The 22,406-nt window shown below is 30.0% G+C and overlaps 2 protein-coding genes across 2 annotated transcripts; both read left to right on the top strand.

The window, feature by feature from the left end:
• The first annotated feature begins 6,234 nt into the window (after window positions 1-6,234).
• LOC135931933 (tRNA dimethylallyltransferase-like) lies at window positions 6,235-7,956 on the top strand. Its single transcript, XM_065469254.1, has 2 exons — window positions 6,235-7,705; window positions 7,770-7,956. The coding sequence occupies exon 1, from the start codon at window positions 6,305-6,307 to the stop codon at window positions 7,658-7,660; it is 1,356 nt and encodes a 451-aa protein (XP_065325326.1). The 5' UTR covers window positions 6,235-6,304; the 3' UTR covers window positions 7,661-7,705; window positions 7,770-7,956.
• A 2,130-nt stretch (window positions 7,957-10,086) lies between these two features.
• Window positions 10,087-11,900, top strand: LOC135931758 (uncharacterized). Its single transcript, XM_065469045.1, has 2 exons — window positions 10,087-10,141; window positions 10,233-11,900. The coding sequence occupies exon 2, from the start codon at window positions 11,089-11,091 to the stop codon at window positions 11,878-11,880; it is 792 nt and encodes a 263-aa protein (XP_065325117.1). The 5' UTR covers window positions 10,087-10,141; window positions 10,233-11,088; the 3' UTR covers window positions 11,881-11,900.
• Window positions 11,901-22,406: the final 10,506 nt, after the last annotated feature.

Here is a 22,406-nt window from a genome sequence, read left to right as displayed (position 1 = left end):
CATTCTACAATTAAATGAAGTTATGAGAAAATATACAAAACTATGAAATGCATGTAGAAAGGCCAATTTCAGAAAAGATAAGAGAGATGCAAATATTTACTTATGCATAAAAATTACCTAATTAAGAGATATAAAGTTGTATAAAATTCAATGTGGAATGGATCCTTCTTAAGGGTTTTAAAATAAAACTCTCATCTAGCAAGAATAAATTTTTAGATTATAAAATATTAATGAATAAAAATTTAATTTAAAAGACTTTTTAATTGTACACATAAATTAAAATTACTAAATATATACTTTATTAACTTTTATAAAAATAATGGAAAATTTTAGAATAACCCCAAATAAATATAAATTTTTAAATAACACCTCATAAGATAGGAAAATTTCTGATTCATCCCTCATCAAATAAAAGAGAAAATTCTGATTCCCCATATAATGGTTAAATTATACATAAATTCAAGAATTAAAAAAGTATTTAAATAAATCTTGTACTTGAATTGGTACTTGATGCATATAAAGTTCTAATGATCCCTAAATATTCAGGAATAGGTATAATATTAGGTGTGTATTCAATGTATTTAATTATCTTGTGGAGGAAAATAGTATGAATTTTAAAGTAGCTACAATTTGAATCGTATCTATTTGATTAATTTTGTCAGATTAAGAAAAAAATATATTTTACCAGATTAAGAAAAAAAAAACATTTGCCGGGATTCGAACCCAAGTAGTGTTGTTAATCTGCTTAGCCGAGTCGGCTCGAACAGAGCTCACGCAAATTTTCGGTCGTTTTTTTGACTCCACCTCAAAGTTTTGGTCGTTTTTTACGACTTCGACCCGAGTTCAAGCCAAAACGACTTCGACCCAAAATATGGGTCGTTTTTTTCGACTCCGACCCAAGTCCAAGCCGAAAAAAACGACCTCGACCCAAAATATGGGTCGTTTTTTACGACTCCGACTCAAAATTTGGGTTGTATTTTTCGACTCAAACTTGAAATTTGGGTCGTATTTTTCGACTCAAACTTGAAGTTTGGGTCGTATTTTTCGACTTAAACTTGAATTTAGATCGTATTTTTCGACTCCAACTCAAAGTTTGGGTCGTTTTTCTGACTCAGACTCAAACATCGGGTCGTTTTATTCAATCCGACCCAAAATATGGATCTTTGTTTTTAAAGACGACTTAAAGTTAGGGTTGCTTTTCTCACTGAATTTTTAATTTAACATGTTTAGAATATATATTTTTAGATATTTCCTTTAAAAAAATTTGAAAAAGTTCAAAAATAGCGATTATGACAATTGTCACCTATCTATGATACATCCTCACTGAATTTTTAATTTAACATGTTTAGAATATATATTTTTAGCTATTTCCTTTAAAAAAAATTTGAAAAAGTTCAAAAATAGCGATTATGACAATTGTCACCTATATATGATACATCCTCACTGAATTTTAAATTTAACATGTTTAGAATATATATTTTTAGCTATTTCCTTTAAAAAAATTTGAAAAAGTTTAAAAATAGCGATTATGACAATTGTCACCTATCTATGATACATCCTCACTGAATTTTTAATTTAACATGTTTAGAATATATATTTTTATATTTCCTTTAAAAAAATTTGAAAAAGTTCAAAAATAGCGATTATGACAATTGTCACCTATCTATGATACATCCTCACTGAATTTTTAATCTAACATGTTTAGAATATATATTTTTAGATATTTCCTTTAAAAAAATTTGAAAAAGTTCAAAAATAGCGATTATGACAATTGTCACCTATCTATGATACATCCTCACTGAATTTTTAATTTAACATGTTTAGAATATATATTTTTAGATATTTCCTTTAAAAAAATTTGAAAACGTTCAAAAATAGCGATTATGACAATTGTTACCTATCTATGATACATCCTCACTGAATTTTTAATTCATGTTTAGAATATATATTTTTAGCTATTTCCTTTAAAAAAATTTGAAAAAGTTCAAAAATAGCGATTATGACAATTGTCACCTATCTATGATACATCCTCACTTTTAATTTAACATGTCTACATATATATTTTTATCTATTTCATTTAAAAAAGTTCAAAAATAACCATCATGACAAATGGCACTTCTATGGTACATCTTCACTTAAAAATTTTAAAATATAACTATGATGAATAGTTAATCAGAGCATTATAATTTAAAGAAGCTTTAAGTAACTTTCCCGCCTATAATATTAATATATACTAAATGTTATTTGACTTTTGATCGAAAAAAATGATCTAGATATTGGGTTAGGGGTGAAAAAAAGCAAGCCTAACTTTAAGTCGTCTTTAAAAAAAAAAGATCCATATTTTGGGTCGGATTGAATAAAACGACCCGATGTTTGAGTCTGAGTCAGAAAAACGACCCAAACTTTGAGTTGGAGTCGAAAAATACGACCCAAACTTCAAGTTTGAGTCGAAAAATATGACCCAAACTTCAAGTTTGAGTCGAAAAATACGACCCAAATTTCAAGTTTGAGTCGAAAAATACAACCCAAATTTTGACTTGGGTCGGAGTCAAAAAAAACGACCCATATTTTGGGTCGAAGTCGTTTTTTTCGGCTTGAACTCGGGTCGAAGTCGAAAAAAACGACCCAAACTTTGAGTCGGAGTCGAATAAAACGACCCGAGCTTTGGGTCGGGGTCGCGACTCGCGGCGTTTTAACAACACTAAACCCAAGTCCAATAATCCATTTAGATTTGTAAGCGAAGTTCTTGCCCGATTGGGCCATAGGGACTTTTAAAATTTAAAGATTTTTTGAATATATATTATAAAGTGTGATATGAGAAGTGGGACATGAAAAGTGTGACATGAGAGCGTAACGCTATTTTTGTGACAAGGCTTTTATATATTATTATTATTATATTAATTTCCAAAAAAATGTAATTTTCCTTTATTAAATCTTATGAAAAACAAAAACAATCTTATTTTTATTACATAAAATATCTACAATATTTCTTCTAGTATATTAATTATTATCATTATTTAAATAGATTTTTTAAATTTAATATAATATTTTGTATTATGTTTGTCCAATTCCTAAATTTAGGGATTTTAAGGATCGAGTTAGACAAGAATTAAAGATTAATAAAATAATGAACATATATCACAATTTATCAGTATATATATTTCGGTAAAAGTTAATTGTATAAAAAAAAACATTTGAATATAATTTCAATAAAAAAATAAATTATATTAAAATTTTTTTTCTCTTTAGCTTTCACCTTTTCTGGTGGTAAGCTCCTTCAACATCTCTCTTCACTTTATGTTATTCATACAATCTCTTTTATCTAATCTATACTTCTTTATATTGGCTCTAACTTTATGGCCCCATTGAAGTTTTGGTCTTCCTCTTTTACGTTTGCCCATCACTTCCAAACTCTCAACCTTATTTCCTATGTAGTTCATAGGCCTTCTCATTGTGTGCCCATAGCACCTAAGTCTCTTTACCATTAACTTAGTCTTAATGGGCACTACCTTTAAACTACTTAGTATTCTTGTACTGCGCAATTTATCCTTTCTTGTTACACCAGCAATCATCCTCAGCATCAATTTAGTATATATTATTATTTAACAAAAACGAAAAATTAACTTATAGCCTCAAAATAATATATAAAAAGATAAATATATAATGTTACTAGGTGCACCAAATAAAATTTAATTAAAATTAAGGGAAATAAAAAGTAAGTTCTATGAGGAAAAGAACGAAATAACAATAATTAATATGCCAACAATTCATTAAAAATGGAGAGAGAGGAGGGGAGGGGTGTTAATATAGCTCTCCATACTAGTCTTTCGTAATTATCATTTTAATTTAAAAAAACTAAAACTTAAAGTATATGGATATAATATTTATCTGTTATTATTTTTAAAAAAATGATAAACACTAAAATTTTATAACAGTATATAAAATTACAAAATAAAAATAAATGTATCTATTATAAGTATCGGAGGCTCTAAAAAGATAATTTGTGAATATGTACCTAAAAAACAAGTATAATTTAAAAATTTCCAGTTGAGGTCTTTGTTTAAGAAATAAGGATTCGCTTTTTTTGTTTGTTATATTAAAAATTTTCCGCGATAAAGTTTTTTTTTAAAAAATATGTATAGACTTGGGAAAAATTGCCGTTAGTTGATATGACTATTGGCTGTAATATAAATTTATTTATTTTTGAGTATTTATTAATTTTTTTATTTACCACTCTATTAGGGGGTTTGAATTAATTGATGAAGGAAAAGAGGAGGCGCAGGTTGCGTCCCAAATAAGGGATTTCCCGTTGGACCAAGGGGCACAGGTTAATTGAGCTTATAGTTGTTATTGTTTTTTCCAATAAAAAAACTAATATTGCATTACAACATTTGTTATTTATCTAAATAAATACAATTATATCCTGTTATTCATTAAGATGAATATCACATTTTAAAATTACATAATAAGATTAAATATTATTATATATGAAATGACTTGGAATTGATTTCAACAAAAAAATCTAATGTTTTTTTGAAATAAACAGCTCTTCTATCAATTTTTTCAATAAGCAGCTATTTCTTTATGAATTATTTCGAGAAATATTTAAATTTTAATAATTAATTAAACAATAGTAAACACATATTTGTATTTAAGATAAACATACCCTTAATAAGTTATTAATGTTCGCATTGAATTATTTTTCAAAATATATTTATATTTTAATTTTATTTATGCTAATTTTTGTGATGAAATAAAAAATTATTTTTACTTGTTGAAAGAATTATTTAAAAAAGGTCCTTTTATAAAAATAAATTTTTACTTTTGTTCCCAAAATTTTATCTAAATCTAGCCTTTGCTTATTAGTAGTTTTAATTTAATCTTTAAATTGGGCTTTTCCTGAAAAACAAATGTGATTTTTATCCCTAATTATTTTATTGTATGGAATGTATAATATAATTATGATCTTTCAAAAAATTTAAATGTTTATAAAAATCATAAAGGTAACATAGTATATTTTGGGTAATAAACGTGCCTATAATATGTCCATATATAATAAGGAACATATTTTACAATTTTTCTATCAAGCTCAGAAATTCTATGTTTTTTAAAAAAAAAAAATACAAAACTAGTTTTCTATACAATAATAATATTGGTTTTATAATTTTAAATGATATATAATTGAGTTTACACATGAAAATAATTTAACGTGAGTCCAGACTCAAGTTCAGAACTCGTCTAGGGAGTTGAGTATCAATGGCCTCAGTTTGCCTTTATATAATGACAAAAATTCTACTTGATTTGCGGCTAGGCTTAATTGGCTGAGTAGTTTAACAACACTAGGTTATGAATTGAACATTGATTTTATAAAAAAAATATTTTAATAAAAATAATGTGCATTCATTCATATTTACATGCTGCGATTCATTTCGCTATGGGAACGAAAGAGCAAAAAGCAAAAGAGCGAAAAGTTAGAAATATTCCCAACAAATGCTGCCTACATAGAGATAATTTTTAATATGGAGAAAATAAATACCATGAAAATCCCAACTGTCGCTGATAATTTGAAAACCAGTTTTAGGTGGAGGCAATTAGATATTCAAGTTTATAAACTTTTTATAAAATTTTTATAAATATAATTTATATTTCATCTAATCTATTTGTTTAAAATTATTATACAATTATAAAAAAATTATATAATTTCAATAATATTCAATCCGCGAGTTAGCTTATATTGTTTTTCAAAATACCTTATAAATTTTTTATCAATTTAAAATCTAAACTATTATATAAAGAAATAGTTAGCTTTTTTATATAAATAGAAGGCTTTAACACTAAAAATAAAAAATCGAAAGCCTATTATTTTGATAGGGACACTTATCAAAAAGTGAATGAAGAGATATATTTTATACTGTCTTTTTAATTCTAGATTTTTCTTAACATAATAGAATGAAATATTTTATAAACTAAAACAACACTTGCTTTATTGAATGTTTAGGCCAGTGATAAAAGATATATATTAGATTAAAAATATATAGAACAAAATGATATTAAGAATAATTTTAAGAAATTATTTTTATTATATATTTAAAAAATTATTATTAAACATTAAAAAATACTTAATATTTACCATATATAACAATCAAAATAATAATATTTATTAATAGAATTCATGACCTTTTTAGTGGAGTTATAAATTATGGGAACATTTGGTCATATTTTTTTTCGCTCTTTCGTACCGAATTCATTTATTTCGAAATATTTATCAAAACTTTATATAAAGTTAGTTGAAAAAATAACAATAATGGAATCGAATCTACCAATAGTAGTGATAATTGGCCCTACGGCAGTAGGTAAATCGCGGCTTGCTTTAGAATTAGCGCAACATTTTCAGGGTGAAATAATAAATTCGGATTCAATGCAGTTGTATAAGGGATTAGATATCGTTACTAATAAAATATCACAAGCAGATAAAGAGTTAGTAAAGCATCATATGTTAGACGTTTTAGATCCTTTAACAGATATTTATACTGTCTCCGAATACAAAAAAAATGCTAAGCCAATAATCCATAGTTTAATGTATGATGCTTGCAAAATTCCTTTTATTGTAGGTGGCACTAATTATTATATAGAATCTGTTTTATGGGATTATTTGCTTGACTCTAAAAAATCGGAAAAAATAATTGATAAGGATTTTATAAACAGGCTTGATATACTATTAGATAAATATAATTCAAAAAAGGGAGATAAATGCCTAAAATTTGATCCTTTTAATGTATTAAATAATGTTAATATACATTCAGTGCCTACACCTGAATTGTATGATTTGTTAAAGCAGATTGACTTTGATAGATCAACTAGCATTCATCCCAATGAAAGGAGAAAAATCATAAGAAATCTACAAATATATGAACAATGTGGCCAAAAGCCTAGTGATTTGATCCTTAAACAGAAAGGAAAACATAACCTTAATAGTGTGAGTGGTAAATTAATTTACCCAAACTCAATTATGTTTTGGTTAGATTGTGACATAGAAATTTTAAAGAGAAGGATAGATAAAAGAGTAGATCAAATGATAAATATGGGACTCATTGATGAATTAAGGGATTTTTATCATAAGTTAAATGATCATCCCTTAAAGCATGATATAATTACTAACAACAAAGGAGTGTTTCAGAACATTGGCCTTAAGGAATTCGTAAAATATATTGAAACAGATTGCACTAATGAATCTATCATGCAAAAATGTATTGAAAATTTAAAACTGGTCACTTTGAAATATGCCAAAAGACAAAACAAATGGATCAAGGGAAGATTTTTAAAGAGGAGAAATGTTATAGATATGCCATTTATATATAATTTAGACACCACGAAGGTCCAAAATGATTTGGATTGGTATAATGCCATTTATGAACCAGCTCTTAAAATAGTAAAGACCCATTTAAACCCTTGTAACATAGATTACGGAAATAAATATATAAAGCTAAGTGGCTCCAGTTCATCACCAATTGATAAGATGTCAAATTCAGAATGGACCCAGAACAACGTGAGCACAACTCACATGTATGAATGTCAAAAGTGCCAAAAATTTATAGTTGGGGATACTAGTTGGATGTCCCATTTAAAATCAAAAGCGCATAAATTTAAACAAGTATCTTGATATGTTTCCTCATCAAATACATTGGAAAACAATGGAATTTTTAAGGTTTTAATTATATCTAATCTTGCATTTATTATTAATTTTAAATTTTATTACATATATTATAAAGATCTTGAAAAGAGATGTGTAGAAAATCTATAAACCTGATGAAAGCATTCTTTACCTTGACACAGACCCAAGATTATCACGTGATTGTAGAGTGTAAGAATAATGGATTTGCAAAATATATCACTTGATTAGTTTTTTCTTCTAAAGCATCACATATTGTGTTATATTATTTTTGGTTTATAATAAAATTAATAATACTCATGTTTAAAAAAAAATTATTAATTTATAAAATATTTATAAGGGAAATCAATTAGAAATATGTCTAACTTTAAATATGTTTAAACATAGGTATAATAAAAAAATATATAGAAAATTAGGTAAGGCTTAATTCTTTAGCCTTTATTTATAGTAATTATGATATGACAATTATTTTTGTCGAATGGCTCAATTAATTTTTAAAAAGTGGTTAATTTAATATTTTAGCCAAAAAAATTACTAAGCAAGCCTAAAGATTGTGGTCAAAGATGACACAAAGATTTCACCATCTGCAAAGTCTCAAGGCTTAGGTAAAATATTTTTCTGGCTGAAACATCGAGGTAGCCATCTTTAAAAATCGAATCAAATTTGGCCGTTTAACAAAAACTAATTACAGTACTTAACTTATAAAATGAATGATGTACCAATTCCTCATTTAGCAAATTTGGCCTCATGGTTGAATCAGGGGTTTTCACTTGGACTATAATTTTTTTAAGCTACCATAAAATGATCACACATTAATGCATGCCCAGCCTGGTCCGTAATAATTTTTTTTAATCATGAAAAAGGCATAATTTTTAGCTTTAGAAATTTTTTTTTGTAAAGCCTTTATAAATATTTTGCACTAAACTTTCTGGTTGGTGACCTATCATTTTGCTTACCATAAATGAGGTCTTAAAATAACATCACTAAAAAAATTATAAGGTTAATATTGGATGGTATATATTTCCGACTTGATCTTATTTTATAATCCAATTAGGTCTTTGTTATAGCATGAAAATTTTTTAAAAATAGTGTTAGCTTTGGTTAACACATTTATATTTTAATATATATAAAATAGTTTGGAAGGTTTGTTATTAATTAGGATATCTAGCTGATAAATGTTATATACTAATTGATCTATTCTTTAATCTAATTGGGTCTAGTGTTAGCTTGGGTTACGTTTATATTTTCTTCATATATAAAGGTTGGGGATATTTTAATCTTGTTTCATTTTTTTGACGCTGTTATTTTTAATAAGCAAAATTCCTTAGTATTTTACAAACTTTTTGTATTTGAAATATTTTTTTATTGCTATTAATTTTTTATCTACCAGTTTATAATATATTTGTGCAATCTTATAAATTAGAAATTTATTGAATTATAACTAAAAAAAATTTATTCTCAATATTTGTATGTAATCAATTATCTAAAAGACTCATCTTGATATATATATATATAAAAATTATAATATTTGCTCAAATTTATAAATCCACAATGCTTTGACAACATTTTTCCATTGGAAAGAGGTATTTATACAAGTAAAAAAAACAATAAAAATTTCATCTAAAATTATTATCTTTTCTAAATTAAAACATATTTTTAAACACCACGCTATAAAAACATAATCCATCTTTTTTACAAACTTCCATAAAATTTATATATATATATATATATAGGTAGAGGTGGAGGGGCCTGCACGGCCCCTATCTCGAAAGGGCACGGGGTCATGGTAAACGGTTATATTTTCCCCGCATAAGAACTTCTCTTGATATGAAGCGTCATTATTCCTCGCCGTTTTCCAGTTCCAATGGATGGCTAGTGCTAGCACTCGGATTCTCTTAGCCTGAATTTTTAGCATTCTGATGTCGGAGTCCGGCGACAGAATATCCAACACCTCTGCGATATGCTTGATCTCGTGGCGGTCCCTATCATTTGCTTTGCATCTAGGTTCGAGGAGATCTTGCTGCAGTCCTGCCCAGACCTTCATGAGTCTGTCATAGGCTTCCGCGGACGTCGCGGGAGGCTCGAGTGGTACCGGGTGCGCGATGGGCGGCGCGCTCGGTGTGGCTAACGGTAGAAGAGCTTCAGAAGTTTGCGTGCCCAATACACCAGGGCCCCTTTCTCTAGGGGTAGACATGTGTCTAGGTGATGGTGTACGTTGCCTTTGTCGATCCTCGTTCACTTGCGTAGATAACGCTGCCATTCGGTCGGATATGGCGTTCATGGCCATGATAATAGCTCGGGTGCTGGGATCAACGGGGACGGTATCCATGGAGTTGTCTGGCGTGAGTATGAGATTAGTGCCATCCAAGTTCAAGGGTTGTCCAGGCGGTAGGTTAGCGGGATCCAGCGGTGGTCTAATGCCACCCAAGGTTACTTGAGTTAATCGTGGTCTAACCATAAAGCGGATTAAAGGTTTAATACGAATAAATTTTCAGTATAGACAATAGAAATAAACAATGATTAATTAGCGTAATAAAAGTATTTATACAAATAAATATAAAAGGGGACGTCCCGATACATGCTATCTCCCACATCAATGGTAAAGAGATTCTAGCTGTGGGAATGGGCGCAATCATGGCTATACACCGAAATAATGAACATCCCATGATCTTTACCGACTCTTCGGTGGCCTATTACACCTTTAGATAAGGTGGCTCAAGATCGCCATCACTGGAAGTCATTATCACACAAATTATGATTAAACTAGGACTCCCCAACTTTACGGCGATCTCCCAGAACATACAGTGGATCCCTACCGAGGATAACCCGGCCGACCTTCCATCAAGAACTTGGATGGCGCCAAGACGACACTTAGATCTTTTCGAGGGACCTATTCTAGAAGGAGAGATACTATTACAGCAAGACGACGAGTCGTTATTCGGACCCCAGTCTGACCAAGCTACACCGTCGCTTATCTCCGGTCTCTCGATACAGGATAGTGATACTTCAACCGTTTCATATAATTGGGACCAGCTATCCATCGCTTCCCAAGATTTGGCCTGACCCATGTCAATCAAAATTTCAAAATAAACAAACTATTAGCCAGAACGATTCATCCCCTTTTATATTTATTTGTATAAATACTTTTATTACGCTAATTTATAATCATTGTTTATTTCTATTGTCTATACTGAAAATTTTGATTAACAATAAAGGCCTTGGGACATTGAAGCCATAAAGGCCAAGATGTCCGGTTATTTCCATGTTTTGCCTGAAAGGGCAAAAACATAGAAATGAAATAACTGCGAGAGCTTTTATATTTATTTGTATAAATACTTTTATTACGCTAATTTATAATCATTGTTTATTTCTATTGTCTATACTGAAAATTTATTCGTATTAAACCTTTAATCCGCTTTATGGTTAGACCACGATTAACTCAAGGAACCTTGGGTGGCATTAGACCACCGCTGGATCCCGCTAACCTACCGCCTGGACAACCCTTGAACTTGGATGGCACTAATCTCATACTCACGCCAGACAACTCCATGGATACCGTCCCCGTTGATCCCAGCACCCGAGCTATTATCATGGCCATGAACGCCATATCCGACCGAATGGCAGCGTTATCTACGCAAGTGAACGAGGATCGACAAAGGCAACGTACACCATCACCTAGACACATGTCTACCCCTAGAGAAAGGGGCCCTGGTGTATTGGGCACGCAAACTTCTGAAGCTCTTCTACCGTTAGCCACACCGAGCGCGCCGCCCATCGCGCACCCGGTACCACTCGAGCCTCCCGCGACGTCCGCGGAAGCCTATGACAGACTCATGAAGGTCTGGGCAGGACTGCAGCAAGATCTCCTCGAACCTAGATGCAAAGCAAATGATAGGGACCGCCACGAGATCAAGCATATCGCAGAGGTGTTGGATATTCTGTCGCCGGACTCCGACATCAGTATGCTAAAAATTCAGGCTAAGAGAATCCGAGTGCTAGCACTAGCCATCCATTGGAACTGGAAAACGGCGAGGAATAATGACGCTTCATATCAAGAGAAGTTCTTATGCGGGGAAAATATAACCGTTTACCATGACCCCGTGCCCTTTCGAGATAGGGGCCGTGCAGGAGCCTCCACCTCTACCTATCGTAAGCGTCCTGAAAGGAAGGATGCGGCTATATATATATATATATATATATATATGCGTTAAAAAATCTCAAATATAAAATTTTTGACATAATTATGGTTCCTTTTTGGGAACACAATTATAAAATTGTATTTTTAATTTTTTACACTTAAGAATAAAATATTAATCTGTGTAAGAACTCTATTATTATAAAAGATATAATATAAATTATTTTCTTGTAACCTAACTATTTCTTTGGTGACCTGGGTTGAATGGAGAGATTGGTATAACATACAAGTGCTGGTTTTTTTCCAATTAATCAAAATGTATAGATTAGAAATTATGGAGGTATAAGAAAGTGGGAGTTGTTTTATATATGATAGAAATTTTAAATATAAAATTATTTTAAAAAAAGAAGAAGTTAAAACATTAAAATTATCTTTTCGCTTCAAATAGTGATTTATATTGAAATCGAAGCCCTTTCAAAAAAATTTCTGGTTTGTACAAAAAAAGGATTAATAATCAGTGGATAATATACTTATCAAAAATTTACTGAATTTGGCATTTACACAACTCTATCAATCGCTGGGGTGGCCTAGTGCGTTTATGATGTATGCTTGGAAACAGAAAGTCCCAGGTTCAATCCTGGTAAGGAACAACATAAAAATTTTCAGGTTTTTCTTTGAGACTGATGTGTAAGGAAGGACATATGCTAGGATAAACTGAGCTGAGAAATGTCACCCGTGGTAACCGATAGACTTGGACAGCCTGGTGCTAGGATACTTGTCCAATAAACTTAAATTAAAGATGGCCAGCTGACCTCGTGGGCCATTTAAGGATGATAGATTGAATTGATAAGAATTCCGGTGGGATATCTGTCGATATCGACACTTCGGTGTGAGATCAAGATACAATGGCCTCGATACCGATACTCAGTTGGAAGATTCAAATGGAATAGATAAGGAAACTCTGGTGGGGGATATCAGAGATAAAAAAGAGATAGATAGCATGAATATTTAAGTGGAGAGAGAGCTTACCACTAGAAAAAAAAAGCTTAGAGAGAGAAAAAATATAAACAGCTACCAAAAATATAGAAATGGATAAATATTTTTTTTTGTTATTGTAATTTTTAAAAGGTTTTGGGTTCACACAAAAGGTTTAAATTAAAAACAATTTTTAAAATGATTTAAAAAATAAATAAATATTTTATCTAATCTATCAATATTAATTTTTCATTACAATATAATTAATATATTATTTTTTAAATATGATTTTTTTAATTTTTTTATTTTTCTAGTGGGATTCAGAATATATTTTTAATCAGATTCATTTAACGATGGAACTTGTCCCAGTTTACCCCGGGCCTCCCTTACCTTACATGTCTATCATGAGAATTGGATTCATTATGATTAGCTTAAAACATTCTCGCGCCAAAGATATTTTATCCAAGGTAAATGGGATAACCCTTAAGGGGGGGGGGGGGGTGTTTTACCTTAGTTGCAATTTTTTTTAATAAACTTTGTATTAAATGTTTTTTTTAAATAAAAAAAACAAAATAATTAAAACAAATTAAAATATATTAAAAACAATTATAAAAAATCACATCACCCTAGATAGGAAGGGAATGCTCAGAAAATTGGACTTGGAAATCTGCTGACGAATGAAAAGAATGACAACAAGTTTAGGAATGCAAAATCCTATGAGGTCGGGAAGTAAGGATTTTCAGGATTTTTATCCGCAGTATTTTGTAGAATCGTTCTTTGGGGTCGCCTGTAATCTGTCTTTTCTATTTTTTTTCCCCTTTGAGTTTTAATAAAATTAAGGGGGCCTCATTTTCGAACACGCCCTAAATGTATCGGTAAACGATCAGTATCGTTTAAAAGCTACTTTTTTTTAAAAAAAAGCGTGCTATTAATTAGCTACTTTTTACCGTTTCTCCATTTTCATAATTAAAATAAATATCTTAAAATTTCAAATGTATATAATATAATTTTCTTTTATTGTATCTCAATAATTCCATACTGTTATCCCCAAGTCTAGAACGACGATCTGAAGCTATTACTAAATGTATTCGTTTAACACTAGCACCACAATGCAGTTATAAATTTAATGTTGTCATAAATATTCATTTGATTATTTTATTAAATTTAAAAAATTATACATGCGTTTTTAAAGGATTTTCGATAGAATTATTTATTTATTTCAAAAAATAATTTATCCATAGTAAAGTTCTCTTCTCTTCTCTTTTCTCTTCTCTTCTCTTCTCTTCTCTTCTTCTTCTCTTCTCTTCTCTTCTTCTTCTCTTCTCTTCTCTCTTCTCTTTCTTCTTTCTCTTCTCTTTCTTCTTCTTCTTCTCTTCTCTTCTCTTCTCCTTCTTCTCTTCTCTTCTCTCTCTTCTTCTTCTTCTCTTCTCTTCTCTTCTCTTCTCTTCTCTTCTCTTCTCTTCTTCTCTTCTCTTCTCTTCTCTCTCTTCTCTTCTCTTCTTCTTTCTCTTCTCTTCTCTTCTCTTCTCTTCTCTTCTCTTCTCTTCTCTTCTCTTCTCTTCTCTTCTCTTCTCTTCTCTCTCTCTCTTCTCTTCTCTTCTCTTCTCTCTCTCTCTTCTCTCTTTCTCTTCTCTTCTCTTCTCTTCTCTTTCTTCTTTCTCTTCTCTTCTCTCTCTTCTCTTCTCTTCTCTTCTCTTCTCTTCTTCTATATTTAGGGGAATTGAAATAAATATATATATTTTTTTTAAAAAAGTATGTTTTGATAAAATTTATATATATATATAAATAGCATGAGTGGTTAATTTTTTATGAGCATGTTTTTAATACGCAGTCAGATAAATAATTTATAAAAATATTTAACGTTATATAGACCAATCTGAGACGATAAAATGAATGTTGATGTTAATTATTTTATTGAAAAATTTTTTTTTTTTCATTTACAATATAATTCTTGAATGATAGCTTATGGCCAGTTGAAACATGCCATCTTTGGACTGGGGCCAGAAGACCACCTTTCACAGATTCGTCTAGCTTAAAAACTATTATAGATAATAGCCTTGGTTCAAATTTTATTTTAAAGATTAAGGATCGGGGCTTCACATTGATATTCTAATCTTATGAAGAAGAAACGATTTTTTTTTAAAAAAACATTATTTGCCTTAAAAAAATTTTGGTTGGCATTATAAGATAGAACAATTGTCCATTTTAATTTCGTTAGAGAATCGTGTCTTCTATAATAATACTAATTTCTTCTATTTAAGCTAAAAAAAATAAATAAATTATCGCGCTACATGAACACTGTTTGAGATGCCAGCACGTTATGACAGGAAATGATAGGTTAGACTTAGCTGCACATGCGTAGACCCGGGACCAGCGGGAGACTGTTTGTCCAGGCGTTTTAAGGGATGTATCATCCTGTCGAAGGGAGCTTTCATTTGAAAGGCCCACTATTTATTTATTTTTTTGAGGGTCACCTAGGAGAAGATTATAGTAAATATACATTTGCAATTGTTTATATTTGTGAAAAAGCATATGTTATTTAGTAAAATTTCTTGGTGATGTCAATGTTTATAGAATATATCAATGACATATATAATACCTAGACTGACGATTCATTTATTAAAATGCATTTTTAAGCGTCGTTAAAATCAAATCAGCTGGACCCGCCATTTTGGTAACAAATATAGTAATTATTCTCATGTTAAAAACTACTATTAAATTGATAACTTGCTTCCTTAATTATCTCGATGATCCGGTAATTTTTTAATAAAGTTTGCATCAGATATAGGAATAAATTAGGCTCTCGTTTAAAATTTTAATAATGATTAGTGTAACCAAGATGGCGTCTCCAGCTTGCATTGATGTACACTTTTAATGAATGAATCGTCAGTCTAAGTATAATATATGTCATTGGAATATATGATACTCACGAGTAGTGTTGATGGTTAAAAAGGGGGGTCGATTTTAAATTAAGATTATAACCTAAAATATGACATGATGTAAGTTCTAAAGATTTTGCGCACAGCTGACAGAAATGCCAAAAATCTTAATCGGGTTGTTTTAATAAAAATGGCCCCCAAATCGTTTTTTTTAAAGAAATACTGCTCATGCGCATGGGGTGACATTTTACATTAGTTACTCAGACTCAGAGGGATGGGGGGGAGTTTAGGTGTATAAGAATTTTACGATTTCTCTGATGCGTGATGAGGATGGGATTTTATAATTTAAAGTTGACACATTTTTAAACAATAATTAATACGATTAAAAGCTGAAACATTTAAAACACAAATTTTTAATTTTATCTTTTTTATTATAACATATAAATTTCTAACTAGTAATATAACAAAAAAAAACATAACAATATATACAAGAAAAATTATAAGTATATCAATATCCTACAGTTATGTCTTTCAAATATAATCTATTTACATTTTATCGTTATACATCTATTTCAAATCATTTTTAACTTTTTACCTTTAATTTGATTTTTACTTTTACATTTAAATCGATTTTAACTTTTACATAAAATATTTCATTATCACCTCGAGTGATTTTATTTAAATTATTTCCACAATATAACATTTCCTTCTCTTTTAGTTTCCCCCTTCATCGTACCCATCATTCGTATCGCATATTGAGTTAATCCCTAAGTTCTTTATTTATTCCAATACGTCCATGTACCTTTTCATTCTAACATCAAATTTAACTAAAAAAATTATATTTTGTTTTATATTATTTTTTTTTATAGTTTATTTATAATCGATGAATTTCTTCGGTCTCAAATTGTATTGTCGACTTGGCTCTTGAATACGTTTTTGATTTCGATCTCGTATCTGGCTTTGAACTTGATCTTGTTCTTTATTTTGATTTTGCTCCTGACCTCTTCCCCCTCTAAAAACTCGTTCACTCGTCGTATAATCATTACTTGTCGATTTTTTATTTGATGCAAATGTCTTCTTATTATATTATGTCCAGTATCTATTTTGTATGATAAATTTCCATCTTTATGTATCACTACTCCTTTATCCCACATGTTTTCCTTGAACGTTTTATACCAAATTTTATCTCCTATGTTGATATTTCTCGTTACTGTTATTTTTCGATTTAATACGTTATCTTTTTCCTCCATAGGTTTAACCAAATCCCATTTTGTCCTTATACTTCTTGAAAACATTAATTTGCTTGGTATCATATTTGTCGTCGCATTTGGAGTATTTCGATAATTAAACAAAAAATTTTCTAAAGCTAGTCGGCGTTAACTTTTGTGTTATTCTCCACATTTCTCTTCAAGCTCATTTTCATTGATTTAATCATACGTTCGCATTGAGCATTGGACTGTTGATGATGTAGAGCAGTCAAAATATATTTTATTCCATGATCCTCACAAAATTTTTTAAACAGGTGACTAGTGAAATTGGTGCCATTATCCGTCACGATGTTATATGGTATTCCAAATAGACTTATTATTCTCATCAGTTCTTTCACAGTAGATTCTGTTGTAATATTTTTCATTCTCTTTATTATTGGAAATTTGCTATACGCATCCACAAATACCATGTAATCATTATCTCTGAACTATGCAAAGTCAATATGTACTCGTTCAAAAATTTTAGTCGCGATTCTCCATGGATTTTGTATATTGTGTGGATTGTCTGCCCATTTGTTACATTCTTTTCTTTTACCTCTTGATCTACATCTGCATTTATACCAGGCCATCATAAATAATCTTTCGCCAATAATTTTATCTTGCCTGCGCCTAAATGTCCTTTGTGTAATCTTTTAACATCTCATTTCTCATTTTCCTCGGTATTATGATTCGGTTTTCTTTAAAAAGGCAATTCTTTATCAAACTCAACTCTATTTCCATATTCTTGTATGTTTTGTTTTTATATCTTCGCCATGTTTGATGTTATTTATTACTTCCATTAATTCATCATCATCGTTTGTTTCTTTCACTATTCTTTGAAAGTTAATTGGTATGTGCCATAAATCACTAGTAATCTCATTATTTTCTATATTTTGTATACCCTCTTCAGTATTTCTTTGTGGTAATCTTGATAAACAGTCTGGTATTGTATTGCGATTACCAGCTCTGTGGACTATCGTGAAATCGTAAGCTCCCATAGCCAAATTCCACTTTTGCAATCTCATCGATATTGACGTGTTATCTTTTAGTCCTTTTGTAAATATGTAAACGAGTGGCTTGTGGTCGGTTATAATGACGAATTTGGAGCCTATGAGGAACTCCTGAAACTTCTTCACTGCATATACTATTGCTAAAGCCTCTCTCTCGATATTTGTATAGTTAATTTCGGCTTTTAATAAACTTCTAGATGCGTATGCTATAGGCATCTCCTTGCCATTTCCTTCTATATGAAATAATACAGCACCTAAACCTTTTTTCGAAGCATCCGTCGCGATACCTATCGGCAAATCTGGATTGTAAGATGGTGGTGATGTACGTCATTCCACAAAAATTTTTCTTTATTTACTATTTTATATAATGGATCCGCAAATCCGTAAAATTACATAAAAATTTTCGGTAATAACTAGCCATGCCCAAAAACGTTGCTAGTTCTTCTTTAGTTGTTGGTACTGGCATGTCCGTAATGGCCTTTATCTTTTCTCCATTCTTATGAATCCCCTTATCATCGATGTCATGTCCTAGAAATCTTCTTTCTTGAAAAAATACTCTTCGTAAAATTTGATATTAGTCCATATTTTGAGATTCTGTCAAAAACCAATTTTATGTTTTTCATGTGTTTTTCGTCATCATCACCATTGATTAACAAGTCATCAATGTAGAAAATAACGTCTTTTAAATCACCAAAAATCTTGTCCATAGTCTGTTGAAAAATAGCTGATAATGTCTTTAAACCGAAAGAAAGTCTGGTGAATCTGAAGTAGCCTCTATGCGTGGTGGTGAGGAGATTTCTTGATTCTTTGTGAATTGGTATTTGAAGGAAAGCATTCTTAAAATCTATTTTTGTTAACTTCTTGCCTTTTGACAGCTTTGATATAAGGTCATGGATTCTTGGAATTGGGTATTTGAAGTCTACCAGTGCAGGATTGATTGTGCTCTTGAAGTCTACGCAAAGCCTCAATGTACCATCGCTCTTATAAACAGGTGTGAGCGGACTTGCCCAGTGTACGTCGTCCACTGGCTCGATTATCTTGTCATCGATCCACTTCTGCGACTCCTTTGCTAACAATTCATGTCGTTTATATGGCACTCGTCTTGGCGGTATTAATTTTGGTACAGCGTCCTGCTTAAGATAAAGTTTAACATAACTGCGATTTATAGGCTTTTTGTCAATTTTGGTTTTACATTCGTTTATCAACTTTTGTATTTCATCATCATAATTTTCTTCGACATGGTTTACAAATTGATCTAATATGTTGCCAAACGCTTTCAACCATGTCCTACCTAACAGCGGTATTTTATTTCTCTGCACTACGTGTATGTTCAAGGTCTCTGTCTTGTTTCCATACTTTGCCTTGATGTCAACGGTGCCCAACACCTTTATCATTCTCCCATCGTAGCCCATAAGTTTTGTTTCCGATTTCTTTAATGTTTTAATACCAATTTTTCTTGCAACACTTATTGGTAGTATCGAGAATCCTGACCCCGTGATCTGCATTACAATAGGCACATCATTAAGGTGCATCGTGATTTTACATGCGTCATACGCTTTGCTATTATCATCATCAAGATTATTTATATCCACATTAAAAAGACTATATTCTTCTTTTTCGATTTTATCACAATTTACATCCTTTATTTCCTTTATTTCTTCTATATTGACCGTATTTACTTTATTTGAGTATCGCCGTTTTATTGTCATTATTTCGATATCTGTTATTATTATACGATTGATTGTAGTTTTGGTTGCAATTCTGATTGTAGTTACGATTATAACTTTGATCGTAATTCTGATTATATCTCGGTCTGTATCTTGAATCATTATTATTTCTATCATTGTATCTGTCATAATTACGCCTATCGTTATAATTATCATTATTAAATCTCGATCTTGGCTCTCTGTCATTATATTGATATCTATGATTAAAGTTATTTTGATACCGCGGATTGAAATTGTTACGATAACGTGAATCATAATTGTTTCCTTGAAACCTCTGACAATTATCGCATCTAGGTGTCCACTGCCGTCTAAACCCATTATTATTTGAAGTACATGCCAATCTATTGTTACCATCGTATATAACCAGTTGATTATCCGAACTTATCCTCTTGACTTCGACCTCATCTATCGCTTTCACCGTGGTTCCTTCTTCTATTTTTATATTATCAATTTTATTTAAAATATTGTCACACGCTTCTTTCTCTTCTAAATCTGCTGCTGCCTTTAGTATCATATCTATATTTACATTTTCCATTTTAGAAATTCTCTGCCTGATTTTCTTACTTATCGATGAAAGCCTTATTTTTTTTATTGCTATCTCACAGTCTTTATACTTACATTTAGTATTTAAACCACATACTCGAGTTACCCAGGCCGGAAATTTTTCACCTGAGGGTGTAGAAGTTTAAACTTCTCGATTAAATTTGTAAGATTAGAGAACTCGGACGATGTACAGATTGCCTCTAGATTTAAGTACTCGTCTTCTGGTAATCTGTTTGTAAAAATACTCCCTTTTTCAATCGAATCTTTTTAAAAAAAACTCAACGTTTGTAAACGCCGGTACGTCAACTATATTATTTTTTGTATTTACTAACGGTTTCATAATGTATATATTTTTTTATTATATTTTTATAATGATCGTTTATTTCACATCTTATTTATATCATATGTCACACGAAAAAAAAATAGTATTTATATTACGTATATAAAATTGAATAATACAAGCTAATAAATTTATCTGGTAGCGTTGGTCAAATGATTCAATCTCTTTGATAGCATTGAGCATTAATAAAGAAACTATCCCCATAGGAGTCAGTGGACTCCTGTCCTTGTATGGCCGAAAACGCAGTTTGCATGTCATCTGCATTATCGTAATAGAAGAAATGGACCAATCTTGTCTCGTTATAAACGAAATGGATTTGTGCGTCGAAGTATTGCGATGTTGCCTGATTTCAAAGCGTGATGGACATCTTATAATCATGATGTATCGAAATCGCTGTCATATTGTAACTATAAACTGAGACTATTATAAGAATTGTAAATCGGAATACGCTGCCATCATATAAGAATTTTACGATTTCTCTGATACGTGATGAGGATGGGATTTTATAATTTAAAGTTGACACATTTTTAAACAATAATTAATACGATTAAAAGCTGAAACATTTAAAACACAAATTTTTAATTTTATCTTTTTTATTATAACATATAAATTTCTAACTAGTAATATAACAAAAAAAACCTAACAATATACACAAGAAAAATTATAAGTATATCAATATCCTACAGTTATGTTTTTCAAATATAATCTATTTACATTTTATCGTTATACATCCATTTCAAATCATTTTTAACTTTTTACCTTTAATTTGTTTTTTACTTTTACATTTAAATCGATTTTAACTTTTACATAAAATATTTCATTATCACCTCGAGTGATTTTATTTAAATTATTTCCACAATATAACAAGGTGTCACCTATAAAAATGATAAAAAGAAATGTGTTGTTAATAGTGTTGTTAAACTACTCATTTTGAGCCTAACTAACTTTATATTTCAACCAGAAAAATGTTGTATAAGCCTCGAGATTTCTAGAATATATGTCTAGACCTTTGTTCCTTCTATGAGCAAAATCTTCAGGCTTGCGTAACTTGTTAATTTATTTAGGGAAAGCTCAGTTACAACTTAATTTAACAAAAGTTTGTATATAAAAATTTAACCATTATGTTTAACTTATAGCCGCAAACAAGATACAAAAAAAAAAGAGATAAAATATATAATATTAATACCAAAATGTAATGGCTATCGTGTGATTTGAAAAGATATAATATAATAATTCTATAGTAATTAGCAGAATTGTTAAAAGATACTTTTAAATGGATCTAGATACCGATACATCGTCTAAAATAATATAATAGATACATATATTTTAATCAAAAATCTATCTAGATGCAGATACCACATTTTTACATCTAAATGCATATACCACATTTTTATATCAAGATACAGTATCTAGATACTTGTATCTAGAATCTTCAACAACCCTGGTAATTAGTGATATCAAAGTGTAGTATATAATTAATTTTTCAGAAATTTTTGTCTAAAATATTAAAATATTAACAAAAAATAATATGTAATAATTATTTTGCAATTTTCTTTTTTTTTATAGGGTATAAAAGAAGAAAAAAAAATTTTTTTATTACTTATGTATAAAAAAATTTTTTTTTGCTTAAATAAGCAATTTTTATAAAAAACGAATAAATAATATGTAATAAATAAAAGATAGAAAAATTTGAAAAAAATAAATAATTTTCTTCGATGATCATCTCGGAATTCAAAAGATATCTGCTATGGGCATCATTATTCTGTTCATTTACTATAGTTTACTTCGAATTCCTAAATTACAAAAGTAAGAAAAATATGATGACTAGTGTTGTTAAAAACGGCTCATTTTGCTAACTCAATAGCCAGAAAAATATTGCAT

The sequence above is a fragment of the Gordionus sp. m RMFG-2023 genome, chromosome 1 (assembly GCF_954871325.1).
Source record: "Gordionus sp. m RMFG-2023 chromosome 1, tfGorSpeb1-WG-v2, whole genome shotgun sequence".
Classification (NCBI taxonomy): Eukaryota; Metazoa; Nematomorpha; class Gordioida; order Chordodea; family Parachordodidae; genus Gordionus; species Gordionus sp. m RMFG-2023.
The sequence above is the reverse complement of the archived record's forward strand: the minus strand, read 5'-3'. Positions and strand labels throughout refer to the sequence as shown.

Coding starts and splice junctions, on each gene's coding strand:
- LOC135931758 (XM_065469045.1), top strand. CDS start 11,089: ATGGTTAGACCACGATTAACTCAAGGAACCTTGGGTGGCATTAGACCA.
- LOC135931933 (XM_065469254.1), top strand. CDS start 6,305: ATGGAATCGAATCTACCAATAGTAGTGATAATTGGCCCTACGGCAGTA.